The sequence below is a fragment of the Epinephelus moara genome, chromosome 12 (genome assembly GCF_006386435.1).
Source record: "Epinephelus moara isolate mb chromosome 12, YSFRI_EMoa_1.0, whole genome shotgun sequence".
Classification (NCBI taxonomy): Eukaryota; Metazoa; Chordata; class Actinopteri; order Perciformes; family Serranidae; genus Epinephelus; species Epinephelus moara.
This window is the reverse complement of record NC_065517.1, coordinates 43,000,337-43,014,838: the sequence shown is the minus strand read 5'-3', so window position 1 is coordinate 43,014,838 and position 14,502 is coordinate 43,000,337. Positions and strand designations below refer to the sequence as shown.

The following is a 14,502-nucleotide window of genomic DNA, read 5'->3' as shown; positions in this document are numbered from 1 at the left end:
ACACAGAGACACACAGAGACACAGACACAAAGAGACACAGAGACACAAAGAGACACAGACACAGACAGAGACACAGAGACACAGACACACACAGAGACACAAAGAGACACAGAGACAGAGACACAAAAAGACACAGACACAGAGAGACACTCTGATAACAACATGAAGTCAGCTTTAAAGATGGAGGACGCGGTCACTTAACACAGAAGACTTGTTTGGGGAGGTTTTTTTTTTTTTTTTAACTGAGCAAGAATCACACGTGCCAAATTTACCTGCAGCCTCACCTGTTCAGCCTCAACTGTTCAGTCTCAACTGTTCAGTCTCAACTGTTCAGCCTCACCTGTTCAATCTCACCTGCTCAGCCTCACGTGTTCAGCCTCACATGCTCAGCCTCACCTGTTCAGTCTCACCTGTTCAGTCTCACCTGTTCAGTCTCAACTGTTCAGCCTCACCTGTTCAATCTCACCTGCTCAGCCTCACGTGCTCAGCCTCACCTGTTCAGTCTCACCTGTTCAGTCTCACCTGTTCAGTCTCAACTGTTCAGCCTCACCTGTTCAGTCTCACCTGTTCAGTCTCAACTGTTCAGCCTCACCTGTTCAATCTCACCTGCTCAGCCTCACGTGTTCAGCCTCACGTGCTCAGCCTCACCTGTTCAGTCTCACCTGTTCAGTCTCAACTGTTCAGCCTCACCTGTTCAATCTCACCTGCTCAGCCTCATGTGCTCAGCCTCACCTGTTCAGCCTCACCTGTTCAGTCTCACCTGTTCAGCCTCACCTGTTCAGTCTCACCTGTTCAGTCTCAACTGTTCAGCCTCACCTGTTCAGCCTCAACTGTTCAGCCTCACCTGTTCAGCCTCACCTGTTCAGTCTCAACTGTTCAGCCTCACCTGTTCATACAGGACCAGGTTTTGTTTGTGTCTTAAAGCAGAGCAGATGAACCTGCAGGATTGTTGGATGGCGTTTGCTGTCATGGCTGCTGCCGTTCTGAACGTAAAATAATTAAGCTAATGTCCCTGCGATTGTGTCCCATTGTTTACTTCCACCTGTGAAAGCCCCGCCCCCAGTGACTCAGCAGTGTTTACCTCTGTGCTGACGGAGTCGTTTCCACTCTTCACAGTCCAGTCATAGTCTGTGATGTGGGCGTTACCCAGCGCCAGGCTCTGAATGCCATTGAGTAACACCGGCTCACCAAGCTGAACAATGACATCACGGCCTGCGATGGCGATGGGCGGAGGCTGCTCACCTGGAAACACACAGTGATGTCACGGAGAGGTGATACACAGTATGTATGTAATGTGATGTTTCCCTTATATTAGCATGTAGCTACATGTAGCAGTGTATGCAATGTAATGTTTCCCATACATTAGCATGTAGCTACATGTAGCAGTGTATGTAATGTTTCACTGACGTTAGCATGTAGCTACATGTAGCAGTGCATGTAATGTAATGTTTCACTGACGTTAGCATGTTTCACTGACGTTAGCATGTAGCTATATGTAGCGGTGTATGTAATGTAATGTTTCACTGACGTTAGCATGTAGCTATATGTAGCAGTGTATGTAATGTAATGTTTCACTGACGTTAGCATGTAGCTACATGTAGCAGTGTATGTAATGTAATGTTTCACTGATGTTAGCATGTAGCTACATGTAGCAGTGTATGTAATGTAATGTTTCACTGACGTTAGAATGTTTCACTGACGTTAGCATGTAGCTATATGTAGCAGTGTATGTAATGTAATGTTTCACTGACGTTAGCATGTAGCTAAAACGATTCACAAATCACTGTGTTCATATTCTTAAGTTTGACACTTAAGGTTTAGTTTTTCCTTAGCTAAGGGAATTACTGAAGGCTGTTGCACAGACTGGGTTCCCTGAGTCAAGGAAAATATGTGAAAGCATTTACTGCCTTTGGACGGGAACTTCACCGCGGCGTTCAGCAGACAGGTGAGGGCGTCTGACACCAGGTGAGTGACGCAGCACACAGTTGACTTATGAACATGAAATACATGGTCAATAAATGATCGGATAGATCTCGCTGCAGAACAATTATTCATAGTTATGGAGCTGACAGGACGAAGCTTCTGAAAGTTGAGTGATCAAACTCCAGACGTTGAGACGAATCATAAACTGACAACACTCGATCTCTCATCATGAAGGGTTCCATCATCGGATTCTCCTGGTCGCAGATCACTGTCCTCAGGACACCTTCCTCATTGATCGCCTTCCTCATTGATCGCCATAAACTCAGACATGTTGTCGTTGAGACGCAGTCACAGGTACCTCATGTGTTTATCCTGATCCTGGTTACTGAGGTCGTCTGAGCAACGGTTTTGAAAATGCCCCCGTCATCATTTTTTCGTTGTCTTTTTTCCCATTGTCCAATTGGACCGCTATCATATCGCTATTATCTGTGAGTCACCTGTGACCTGTGTTACCTGACAGTGATCTGGCTCCAACTTGCGTTCATGTAGAAACAAGCTAAGCTAAGCTAAGCTATGCTAACTGACAGTCTTTAGTTTGATCAGGTTTGCAGTCCGAGGAGTTTTAAAGTCTTGTTAACAGAGATCATGAAAACCTGAGTCAGTGTCTCCGTCCAGCTGCTGTTTGTCTCAGGCTGCGTTCACACCTGTCCTGTTTGGTTAAGTCGACCTCAGGTGTGTTTGCCATCTAAATTAATAACATCTGAATCGTCACGACGACAAACTGAGACATTATCAATACTTCACTAATGCACCGGTATTGGTTATTGATATTCCCTGATATTGATCCTATTATTGATCTACTGATCAATATTGATATAGGCCTAGATCAATATTCTAATCACCCTCCTGTATTGATTACTGATGTGTTGATTGATCCTGTCACTGATTTATTGATTGGTGATTGGTGATTGGCTCACCTGCCCCCTGCGGCCCCTGCAGGTGTTTCCGGTACACGGCCTCCCGGATGTAGCTCAGGTATCCCTTCTGGTTCACGAACCTGCACACGAAGCGGTTTCTGTGGACGCAGTTGAACAGGACGCAGGTGCGGTTTTCCGCCGCAGCTCCGGTGCCGCGCGGCTCCAGCAGCGCCAAGTTGCAGCTCGGCTCCTCGCAGCACGCGCTCGTACACATCTCCTCTGAGTGCACATGCGCGGTGGACAGCAGAGCCGCTCCCTCATTCACCGCGTCCTCCGCGTCCAGCACGAAGTTCTCCTGCCCGACGCGGAAAGAGCCGCTGCAGGCCGCGTCCTCCGCCGCTCCGATGGGCCGCACGAGGGGGAGGAGGAGGAGGAGGAGGAGGAGGAGGGATGAAGAGGACGGAGACATTCTCAGCTGCAGTCAGTGTCAGTGTAGCAGGAGGAAAAGCGTTTGCTGTCTCCGGACGCGTCTCGCCGCTCCGCTGTGACTGTCACAGAACCGGAAGTGGTTCGGTTGAGTCTGAATGAAAACGTGAGGTGATGAAAGAGTGAAGAGTTCGGGATGAAGGCTGAAAGCTCCGCTGCTCTGCTCTGATCCTCAGGTGTGTCTCACCTGCTCACAAACAGGAAGACTCTGCAAACACGCCTCTCACTGGACAGTTACACTGACGGCACGCTGACGTCACTCAGGTGTGGCGACACCCGTGTGAAAAGCTGTTTGCCTGCAGGGGTTTCTGTCAGGGAGAGATTCCTCAGGTGAGGGGGGGAGGGGAACACACAGGGATGGGCAGTATTTCTATAACTTGTATTTAAAATACGTAATGAAATTACATTTGAGTATTTTGTAATTTGTATTTGATAAGGCCGATGAAAAGCAAATGTAATTTGTAACTAAATACTTTTGAGTGGAGTAATTTTGTGTTTAAAATACTCAGAATACTTTCCCCACGAATCAAAAAACAAAAATAATAGGCTACACATTCTTATAATATTGGATGTAACAATATTTTTTATTTATCTTTTTAAAAAAATATTTTTTATCTATATGTTTTTTTAAACTCGGGCCCTTCAGTGACCTCGTGGTCTGTTTCACTGGACTTTGCATCACATAGGAAACTGTATGTTGTTGTGGTTGATGCTTGGGATGAGTCTGCTACAAATGAATTGCCTCATGTGGGATCAATAAAGTTGTCTGAATCTAAATCTGAATCAGTAAATAATATTTTAGGGTCGCCTACATGTCCCTAGCTTTCTTTTCTCTTTGTCATTTGAGAAAAGTTGAAATTCATTCATATGTTATTATCACAGCATCTGTGAATATTTTATTTGTTGATACAAAGAAGTTTATGGGCTGTTAAGTCTGGTCAATAAATATATATAAATATAATCAAGTTGTTGTCTTTTAATGATTTTGCTTAGTTACACTTAGTTAGTTCTGTGACTGTTCACCAGAGCTTTGTGTTTATCCTACAGCCCAAACCTGAATACTCTGCTTCACCAAACTGTGAGAAAACACGCGCAAATTTACAATAGCTGCGACCAAATTTGCTTCTATCACGCCATTAATGGATGAATCATGGTTGTTCTTTCTGGTATAGTTACTCATGGTCTCTAGTTGCAGTATGCACATTTTGAGCATTTTTGGTCAAGGACTTTTTGAGTTATTCACGAAAAGCTTTGTGGACCGACCGACCGACAGAGTGACCTGTAGAGCTGCGGGTCGCTGCTAAAAAGGCGGCAGTAGCTCAGTCCATAGGGACTTGGGTTGGGAACCGGAGGGTCGCCTGTTCAAGTCCCCGTCCGGACCAAAATATGGTGGCTGGAGGTGCCAGTTCACCTCCTGGGCAGTGCCGAGGTGCCCTTGAGCAAGGCACCGAACCCCCCAACCGCTCGGAGCGCCTGTCATGGGCAGCCCCCTCACTCTGACATCTCTCCACTTAGTGCATGTATAGGTCCTGTTTGTGCATGTGTGTTCAGACCTGTGTGTTAATGACAACAGAGTGAAAAATTGAATTTCCCCTCAGGGGGATTAATAAAGTATATAAAATTTAAAAAAAATTAAAAGTAAAAAAGTATTTTCTGTATTTGAAAATACAAAATACATGTATTTTATTTATACATATATATGTATTTATGTATTATTATTGACAGATATTATTTCATGAAAAAGGAAAAACAGGGGTCAAGGTCACAAAATAAAATCCACACAGAGTGTGTGTGTGGTGTGTGTGTGTGTGTGTGTGAGATGTATCAGAGGTGACCAGCAGAGAGCGCCGCAGCCTCGTTACAGTACACACACAGTATTTATCACAGTACAGTAGAGAACATTGATCTGGACTCTGCTGGGGCTGCAGCCTGGAACTCAGTGGACGGGGAGGTCAAAGGTCAAAGCGGGAGGGGGGAGGGGCTCTGACTGTCTCACAGAATTAAAACTCAGATGTCAGATTTTACAAAATACTTTTATTAGAGAACTGATGCCACGGGCCAAATTTAAAAAAAACTAGAATAAGAAAACAAAATGTGTTGCACCGAGGGCACTGATCTGTCAGAGGTCAAAGGTCACATGTTTGAGCACCACCTGATGTTTGAGTCTGTTCAGCTGCAACATCACAGGCTCAGTGTCACATCATTGTTATTCATAAACCCAGAGGAGGAGGAAGAGGAGGAGGAAGAGGAGGAGGAGGAGGAGGAGTGTATGAGGAGCTGAGCTGCAGGAGGAACAGACAGAGCGCTGCTGTAACAGAAACAGAGAAAAGGAAGAAGAAGCTCTGAACTTTGAGGTGAGAAACCTTTTCCTGTCACTCTGACACTCTGTCACTCTGTCATTCTGACACTCTAACACTCTGACACTCTGACACTCTGTCACTCTGTCACTCTGTCATTCTGACACTCTAACACTCTGTCATTCTGTCACTCTGTCATTCTGTCACTCTGACACTCTGTCACTCTGACACTCTGACACTCTGTCACTCTGTCATTCTGACACTCTAGCACTCTGTCACTCTGACACTCTGACACTCTGTCACTCTGACACTCTGACACTCTGACACTGTCACTCTGACACTCTGACACTCTGACACTCTGTCACTCTGATACTCTGTCACTCTGTCACTCTGACACTCTGACACTCTGTCACTCTGACACTCTGTCACTCTGACACTCTGTCACTCTGTCACTCTGACACTCTGTCACTCTGACATTCTGACACAGTCCAGCTGCAGACCTTCATCATTACCTCAGCAGCAGCAGCAGCAGCAGCTCTGTTCAGCACTGTGGATAAAGTCCTGCAGTCACACTGTTACTGCTCCTGAGAACATTTATACAGTCTGATGTTATGTCAGTAAAGTACGTACAAGAGGTAACTCAGGTTCTGTCAGATGACTGGCTGATATTAATCCACTGATGTTAACATGACTCTGACCACAGGCTGTACTTTACCTCAGTAACAAACAGAGTGTACAGAGTGTACAGAGCGTACAGAGTGTACAGAGCGTACAGAGCGTACAGTCCAGTGAAACACTTGTACTCTCAGTAAAACAAGTGTTGTTTTTATATCTCTGTGATTTTAGAAGCCAAGCGATGAATCAGTCAGGAGCTGTGTCGTCTGTCGACCTCCCAGCAGACATTACTGCCCAGCTGAGCTCCCAGCATCCTCGAGTGATGTTTAGGACCCCTGGGGAGGAGGAAGAGGAGCAGGAGGAGATAGAGCGTCCTCCTCCTCATCGTCTCGGTAGACTGACCATCAAATACGACCGCAGAGAGCTGCAGAGGAGGCTGGACATCGAGCAGTGGATGGAGACAGAGCTGCAGCTGCTGTTCGACTGTGACCAGGTGGGTCTGATGATGTCATGTGACCAGGTGAGTCTGATGATGTCATGTGACCAGGTGAGTCTAATGACAGTCTCACCTGCACAGCAGAGGTGAGCAGCAGTAACTAAGGTCCAGCTAACGATCCAATCAGCAGACGAAGACTTCAGTTTGTTTCCTGATGAGAAGCGGCTGACCTTCATCCTGCAGAGGTCAGAGGTCACTCCCACCTCCGCTCTCTGAACAATAGAGGACTACGTTACCCACAATGCTCCCTTTGTTCTAACTGGTCCAGAGTCACATGAGCAGCTGAACACCCACTGTCACAACCATCCAGTCAGCAAACACACACTGATGTTCCGCCTTCCTCACTGAGTCACAACACAGCGTCCAGGTCAGAGCCTCAGTGATGAGGTCATCCAGGTGTCTGAGGTCATCCACCCTCTCCACAGAGGACCTGCTGGTATTAAAGGGGGCGGAGCTCCTTCATCACCTCCTGCTGACGTTTCATCAGACGAAGCTGCGGGAGGTTAAACGACTGTAAAACTGTGAGAGGATTAAAACTGAAATATGAAGCAGTCAGCAGCTCTGAGCACACACACACACACACACACACACACACACACACACACACACACACACACACACACACACATTAATCCAGCTGACGTCAGTTATGACTGCAGGTGTTTGACCTCCTGATGTTTACTGAGAAACAGAATTAATTCATTTAAGGCGACCGCAGCGACCAGCCAAACTTAAATTCACTTCATCACTATAATATCATATCATATATCATATCATATCATATCATATCATATCATATATCATATCATAGAATAGAAAAGAATAGAATATTGTAAATAACATACATTTTGTAATCACAGTATGTGTAACTTTCCTCTCTGACAGAAGTTCAGTCAAACAGAAACGCTGATTAAAGAATCTGTGACCTCTGCAGAGTAACGTTCCTCAGCTGAAGAACCTCAGTAACATTTATTCACTGTAAGCTTGTTGTGTCGTCACATTAAACTGCAGTTCGCTGTTAAACGCTTCATGTTGCCTGCAGTTCTGCTGTGTGTATCTCCATTAGCTGTTAGCTCTATTGGCTTGTTAGCTGTTAGCTCTATTGGCTCGTCAGCTGTTAGCTCTATTGGCTCGTTAGCTGTTAGCTCTATTGGCTTGTTAGCTGTTAGCTCTATTGGCTTGTCAGCTGTTAGCTCTATTGGCTTGTTAGCTGTTAACTCTATTGGCTTGTTAGCTGTTAGCTCTATTGGCTTGTTAGCTGATAGCTCTATTGGCTTGTTAGCTGTTAACTCTATTGGCTTGTTAGCTGTTAGCTCTATTGGCTTGTTAGCTGTTAACTCTATTGGCTTGTTAGCTGTTAACTCTATTGGCTTGTTAGCTGTTAGGTAAACACACTGTTTAACTCTCTGTGGCCCTGAGCCGTCAGGCTGTGGTTAATGCTGATCACACTTCTTCATGACTCATCTGTGGAGATAAACTGAACAGGTGTAGCTCAGTTTGATCTCAGGTGTGTCTGTGAACATGTTGAGGGATCAGACCTGTGACTAACAGCTCATCCTGTGTGCTGCAGGAGGAAGAGGAGGTCCCTGAGCTGCACATCGACATCGACGAGCTGCTGGACGTGAGCGACTCTGACCAGAGATCCAGACTGAACGTGAGGATCAGATTATTTTCACGCTGAAGCTCGTCTGTGGGCTGAAACACAGAAATATAACTCTGACTTTTTCTTACAGACACTTCTTCAGCAGTGTGAGAAACCTACAGAGGTAACAGCTCATCATCTACCTCTTCAGATCTGTCCTCCATGTTCTCTCTGATCAGTTATAATAATCATTGAGATAATAAGGCCTCTGTGTTTGTCAACAAATACATGAAGAATATTTAAATATATTAATCTGTAGGATTGCTACAACTATTCTCTGATATTTAATCCTTAACCTGACCATCAGAAACAGGACCGGTCACTACCCTTCAGAAACAGGACCGGTCACTGACCGTCAGAAACAGGACCAGTCACTGACCATCAGAAACAGGACCAGTCACTGACCGTCAGAAACCACTCAGACCAGTAAGGTCTGCACTGTGAATCATTGCTGTGTGTGTTTCTCTGCAGGACTTCATTAACGACCTGCTGATCCGGATCAGAGGCCTCCGCAGGATGAAGAAGTGACGTCCTCAACATGTGGCTCCGGGGCCACACTGGGGCCACGCTGGGACTTCAATCCTGGAACACTGGACTCTACTGGTTTAATGGTTCCATACCTGTGAGGTTAATGTTTGTACAGCGGCCATGGTGGATCTTCATCACTGATCTGATTCTCACTTCATCATCTTCACTACATTAATTACATTTATTAATAATAACATGATCACAGTAATCTGTCAGATTTATTACTTTTGATTAAAGTGAAATATACTTTATATTTTGTTTTGATAATATATTTATACACATATATAAAATCTCCAGAGGTCGTCTGATATGATATTATCATGACACTTAAGTCACAAGACAAAATTATTGTGATTTTAAATGTTTTCTGATACTTTAGGATAACGTCTACTGAAATATTGCAATATATCTTTTTTTTCAACTGCAAATTTTTTCCCCAAAGTTTTGTTTGGATATTGGGGTTGACACATATAAAACTTATAAAACTTGATTTAAATTTTGAGCCTCAAACACATAATTTCCTGCTTTCTGGAAAAGTTTTTGCCTTTTAAGGTGGAAATGTTTTTAATTTTGTCAAAATAAAAGCCTTTATACAGTTTTCATTAGAGGGTACATGTGGTAAATGTTGGACGGGGCGTGTCCCATGTGTCTCTGCGCCTCTGCCTGAAGGAACACTCTGTCATCATCAACAGTTTGTTCTGACAACATAAAGTTTTCTGTCTGTTCGTCTCACTTCAGTCATTTATTATTCTGAGAGGCTACAAAAGTTTGATTGGTATTTGCAGTATTGATAATTAATAAAACAAATCAAATCAGTTTTTGGCGTCTGCGTATTGATAAAATATCACCACACAAAATACCATGATACGATGTTGTATTGATTATTTATATGTCGGTTCTATGATTTATATCACATGTAGTATTTGTGTCTGACATGTTTAGTTTTCTTCCTGAACTTTATTGACAAATCAGAATGAGAACATGTCTTATATACATAACAACAGTTATTATATAAGTTATTAAATGAATTAAAATAAAACAACACGACTGTGCTTCAGTCTGTTGTGCTCTTTGTTTACAGATATTTTAAAGGGACAAACAGAAGTTTGTTTCAGCAGTATGTGAAATATAAAGTGTGAATCTATGAGTGTGGCTGGTATGATGAGTTATACACGTGTTATTATTATTTGTGTTTGTGTGTCTTATAAACACTGTCAGTGTGCAGTTCACCTTCCAACCAGCGGGGGCGCTGTAACAAGAGTCACCCGGAGCGGAAATGACGTATAAATCGCTGTAAACAACTGGTCCAATCAGAGCCGCCGCAGGAAGTTTAAACCCAGCTTTGACAGCGGGCTGATTTGAATTTAGTTTTGTATTTTGGGACATTTTCATCTTTAAGGTGAGAAAAGGAAACTCTGTGTTTATCAAAGCGGGCGACAGTGACGAGATGTTTATATTTAAACATGTTTAAAGTGACGCAGAGACGGTCTCTGACAGCTTCGCCAAACTCCGGTCAAGTAACTGACATTTAGATGTTAACGTGTTTGCTGGCAGTAACGTGCCCGTGATATAATAATGTTTGATGTGAATATGAAATAATATGAAGTGTTCTTCAGTTCGGCTCATATCACATGACTCTTTATATCGTCCAGTCTTCTGTCAGACTGTAAACGTGTCTGTGTGTTTCGTCTGTGTGAGTGAATGACGGGTTCAGAACCGATGCAGGCTCAAACTGAGGTTTGGTTTACAGTAGTTTCACACAGACACATCTTGTTCTGTTGTTTCATGAACAACACTCAAACAGGTCTGATGACGTGTTTAAAACAGGTGACAGAAACACCTGGCTGAAGGTAAAACAGCTTAGATTTTTCTCAGAGGCAGATTTAAGGTTTATTAAAGCGGCTGAACATCAGGCTGCAGCCAGCACATTATTGATCCGTTTATTTCATGTTTCAAACATGTAAAATAATGCAAACAATTGTGTCTATGAAATGTCAGTCCTTTACCTGAGCTTATTTATTGTGTTTTACTGGTTATTAAAAGCCTTTATCTGGTCATTAATATTTATGGCATTTTACTGATTGTTTAATGTGTTTTACTGGTTATTTAAGAGATTTAACAGTAAACACTGATATTATACCTGACCTGAAAGTTATTAACACATTATCTGTGATTATATTTGTGCATTCTGAAGTTATAATAATATTTATATCACAGACTAAACTGTTTAATTTTATTAACTATTTAACTATCCATTAGTCCTGTTATTATTGTTTTTAGATCAGTAGTTATTGATGACTGTAGACGATGACGTCACTCTAGCTGATGATTGATGACCGCTGTGTTCTGATTGGTCCATCAGATCCAGGTGCAGTCATGTCTGAGGGGCTGCTGATGCAGGTGGGACCGTCTGTCCTCACACAGTGAGTGTTTGACATACAAGACTCATTCTTATTTTGTAGTTTGTTCATATAACCAGCTGATTGTTTACAGGTTATTGTCTCTTATTTAGTGTCAAGCTGCAGAGGACAAGACTGTCGAGATGGTCGATGTTATGTGTCTCATATTAAACAGAAAAAGTTAATTTATATTTAAACTCAGCTGTTAGTGTACCTCCTGCACGTGTTTCCTTATTGACTGCAGGTCGGCCTATCAGAGCGAGCCGTCGGCACACCTGGACAGGGGGGCGGGGCTTCGGGGTGAGGGCGGGGCCATTCAGGTGAGCGCATACTGTAAAGAGCTGCTGATGAGAGGAGGAATAGAGTTCAGCTTCGAAGAGCTGAGAGCCGAAAGATTCAACCAACGACAAAAACAGCAGCTGGATGGTGAGTTCACTGACACGCTCACTGACACCCTCACTGTCACGTTGACTGTCACGCTCACTGACACGTTCACTGTCACGTTCACTGACACGTTCACTGACACCCTCACTGTCACGTTGACTGTCACGTTCACTGTCACGTTCACTGACACACTCACTGACACGTTCACTGTCACGTTCACTGACACGTTCACTGTCACGTTCACTGACACGCTCACTGACACGCTCACTGTCACGTTCACTGACACGCTCACTGACACGTTCACTGACACGCTCACTGACACGTTCACTGTCACGTTCACTGACACGCTCACTGACACGTTCACTGACACGCTCACTGTCACGTTCACTGTCACGTTTACTGACACGCTCACTGACACGTTCACTGTCACGTTCACTGACACGTTCACTGACACGTTCACTGACACGCTCACTGTCACGTTCACTGACACGCTCACTGACACGCTCACTGTCACGTTCACTGACACGCTCACTGACACGTTCACTGACACGCTCACTGTCACGTTCACTGTCACGTTTACTGACACGCTCACTGACACGTTCACTGTCACGTTCACTGACACGTTCACTGTCACGTTCACTGACACGCTCACTGACACGCTCACTGACACGTTCACTGACACGTTCACTGACACGTTCACTGTCACGTTCACTGACACGTTCACTGACACGTTCACTGTCACGCTCACTGTCACGTTCACTGACACGTTCACTGTCACGTTCACTGACACGCTCACTGACACGTTTTCACTGTCACGTTCACTGACACGCTCACTGACACGTTCACTATCACGTTCACTGACACGCTCACTGTCACGTTCACTGACACGCTCACTGACACGTTCACTGTCACGTTCACTGACACGCTCACTGTCACGCTCACTGTCACGTTCACTGTCACGTTCACTGACACGCTCACTGTCACGTTCACTGACACGCTCACTGACACGTTCACTGTCACGCTCACTGTCACGTTCACTGTCACGCTCACTGTCACGTTCACTGTCACGTTCACTATCACGTTCACTGACACGCTCACTGTCACGTTCACTGTCACGCTCACTGACACGTTCACTGTCACGTTCACTGTCACGTTCACTGACACGTTCACTGTCACGTTCACTGTCACGTTCACTGACACGTTCACTGTCACGCTCACTGTCACGTTCACTGTCACGTTCACTGTCACGTTCACTGACACGCTCACTGTCACGTTCACTGTCACGCTCACTGACACGTTCACTGTCACGTTCACTGACACGTTCACTGACACGTTCACTGTCACGTTCACTGACACGCTCACTGACACGCTCACTGTCACGTTCACTGACACGCTCACTGACACGCTCACTGTCACGTTCACTGACACGCTCACTGACACGTTCACTGTCACGTTCACTGTCACGCTCACTGACACGTTCACTGTCACGTTCACTGACACGTTCACTGACACGTTCACTGTCACGTTCACTGACACGTTCACTGTCACGTTTACTGACACGTTCACATGTGTTTGTGTCTTTCAGAAAAGCTGCGGCAGCTGAAGGAGGTGAAGGAGCAGCTGAGTCAGGAGCTGGAGTTCAAGAAGAAACTTCTGCTGCTCAGGAGGAGTCAACAGGTGCACTGATCATACTGATACTCCTCCTCCTCCTCCACCTCTTCCTCCTCCTCCTCCTCCTCCTCCTCCTCCTGCTGCTGCTGCGTGCACCCACTTATTACCTGTAAATTTGGTCCTTGTTGACCTCCACTAGTAAAAGGTCTCACCTGGCTGCAGTGATGTACAGGTGTACTCCAGGACAGTGTGACATCACAGGTGCATCAGACTGAGAGTTTGCACCAGAGAGCTCAGCATAAGTTATCTGTCCATTGAGGTGGACGCCAGTGTCCACAGAGAACATCTCTGAGACATCAGGGTCAGCACACAGGTGTGACTGACAGGTACACGTTCAGGTGATGTCAGGCAGGTGTGTGTCTCTGCAGGTGGACCAGGAAGCCTCTCAGATCAGTGACTCTGCCGGACCTGCAGCTGCCTCCTCCTTCCAGATCTATGATGAGTCTCAGCCTGCTGCTGCACAGCCTGCTGGGTAATAAACACACAGCCCGCACTCTCCTGATCATCACCTGATTATTACCTGATCATCACCTGATCATCACCTGATTATCACCTGATTATTACCTGGTCATCAGGTGATAACAAACTCTTCATATGTTAATGTTTCACCCTCAAACAGAAACTCTGAAACATCTCCAGCTGAGCTGCAGGACGATGTTTTCCTCCGTGCTGACGAGAGAGGACTGTGTCTACGGATCCAGTATCCACAACCAGGTGAGTCCCTGGTCCAGGTGGGCCTCTGGTCCAGGTGAGCCTCTGGTCCAGGTGGGCCTCTGGTCCAGGTGAGTCTCTGGTCCAGGTGAGCCTCTGGTCCAGGTGAATCTCTGGTCCAGGTGGGCCTCTGGTCCAGGTAGGCCTCTGGTCCAGGTGAGTCTCTGGTCCAGGTGAGCCTCTGGTCCAGCTGAATCTCTGGTCCAGGTAGGCATCTGGTCCAGGTGAGTCTCTGGTCCAGGTGAGTCTCTGGTCCAGGTGAGCCTCTGGTCCAGGTGAATCTCTGGTCCAGGTAGGCCTCTGGTCCAGGTGGGCCTCTGGTCCAGGTGAGTCTCTGGTCCAGGTGAGTCTCTGGTCCAGGTGAGCCTCTGGTCCAGGTGAATCTCTGGTCCAGGTAGGCCTCTGGTCCAGGTGAGTCTCTGGTCCAGGTGAG

The 14,502-nt window shown here is 45.5% G+C and overlaps 3 protein-coding genes across 4 annotated transcripts in view; 2 read left to right on the top strand and 1 right to left on the bottom strand.

Moving 5' to 3' along the window:
* The window catches only part of LOC126398274 (kunitz-type protease inhibitor 1-like), a 19,147-nt gene extending 15,611 nt beyond the window's left edge, over window positions 1-3,536 (bottom strand). The window contains exons 1-2 of the mRNA XM_050057477.1: window positions 2,901-3,536; window positions 1,082-1,242 (exon numbers count right to left, since the gene is read on the bottom strand). Of these exons, the coding sequence (XP_049913434.1) occupies window positions 1,082-1,242; window positions 2,901-3,309 (570 nt within the window). The 5' untranslated portion in view covers window positions 3,310-3,536. The remainder of the gene's footprint in view (window positions 1-1,081; window positions 1,243-2,900) is intronic.
* A 2,076-nt stretch (window positions 3,537-5,612) lies between these two features.
* Window positions 5,613-9,694, top strand: LOC126398318 (protein phosphatase 1 regulatory subunit 14B-like). The gene is made up of 5 exons (XM_050057550.1): window positions 5,613-5,680; window positions 6,470-6,731; window positions 8,305-8,388; window positions 8,468-8,500; window positions 8,848-9,694. The coding sequence occupies exons 2-5, from the start codon at window positions 6,480-6,482 to the stop codon at window positions 8,902-8,904; spliced, it is 426 nt and encodes a 141-aa protein (XP_049913507.1). The 5' UTR covers window positions 5,613-5,680; window positions 6,470-6,479; the 3' UTR covers window positions 8,905-9,694.
* A 514-nt stretch (window positions 9,695-10,208) lies between these two features.
* LOC126398313 (mitotic checkpoint serine/threonine-protein kinase BUB1-like) lies at window positions 10,209-14,466 on the top strand. 2 transcript variants are annotated; one of them, XM_050057543.1, is made up of 7 exons: window positions 10,209-10,303; window positions 11,267-11,327; window positions 11,548-11,729; window positions 13,273-13,364; window positions 13,727-13,830; window positions 13,978-14,242; window positions 14,430-14,466. In XM_050057543.1, exons 2-6 carry the CDS (start codon window positions 11,281-11,283, stop codon window positions 14,108-14,110), a joined length of 558 nt encoding a protein of 185 aa, XP_049913500.1. In that variant the 5' UTR covers window positions 10,209-10,303; window positions 11,267-11,280; the 3' UTR covers window positions 14,111-14,242; window positions 14,430-14,466. The 2 variants fall into 2 exon arrangements, with proteins under 2 accessions (XP_049913500.1, XP_049913501.1); XM_050057544.1 differs by lacking the exon at window positions 14,430-14,466 and adding an exon at window positions 14,328-14,345.
* Window positions 14,467-14,502: the final 36 nt, after the last annotated feature.

What these genes read in the sequence shown, in the direction of transcription:
- LOC126398318 (XM_050057550.1), top strand. Translation starts at nt 6,480, where the DNA reads ATGAATCAGTCAGGAGCTGTGTCGTCTGTCGACCTCCCAGCAGACATT. An exon ending in ACCAGAGATCCAGACTGAAC is followed by an intron (nt 8,389 to 8,467) that starts GTGAGGATCAGA and finishes TTTTTCTTACAG; the next exon opens with ACACTTCTTCAGCAGTGTGA. An exon ending in AGTGTGAGAAACCTACAGAG is followed by an intron (nt 8,501 to 8,847) that starts GTAACAGCTCAT and finishes GTTTCTCTGCAG; the next exon opens with GACTTCATTAACGACCTGCT.
- LOC126398313 (XM_050057543.1), top strand. Translation starts at nt 11,281, where the DNA reads ATGTCTGAGGGGCTGCTGATGCAGGTGGGACCGTCTGTCCTCACACA. An exon ending in TGCTCAGGAGGAGTCAACAG is followed by an intron (nt 13,365 to 13,726) that starts GTGCACTGATCA and finishes GTGTCTCTGCAG; the next exon opens with GTGGACCAGGAAGCCTCTCA. An exon ending in GCTGCTGCACAGCCTGCTGG is followed by an intron (nt 13,831 to 13,977) that starts GTAATAAACACA and finishes ACCCTCAAACAG; the next exon opens with AAACTCTGAAACATCTCCAG.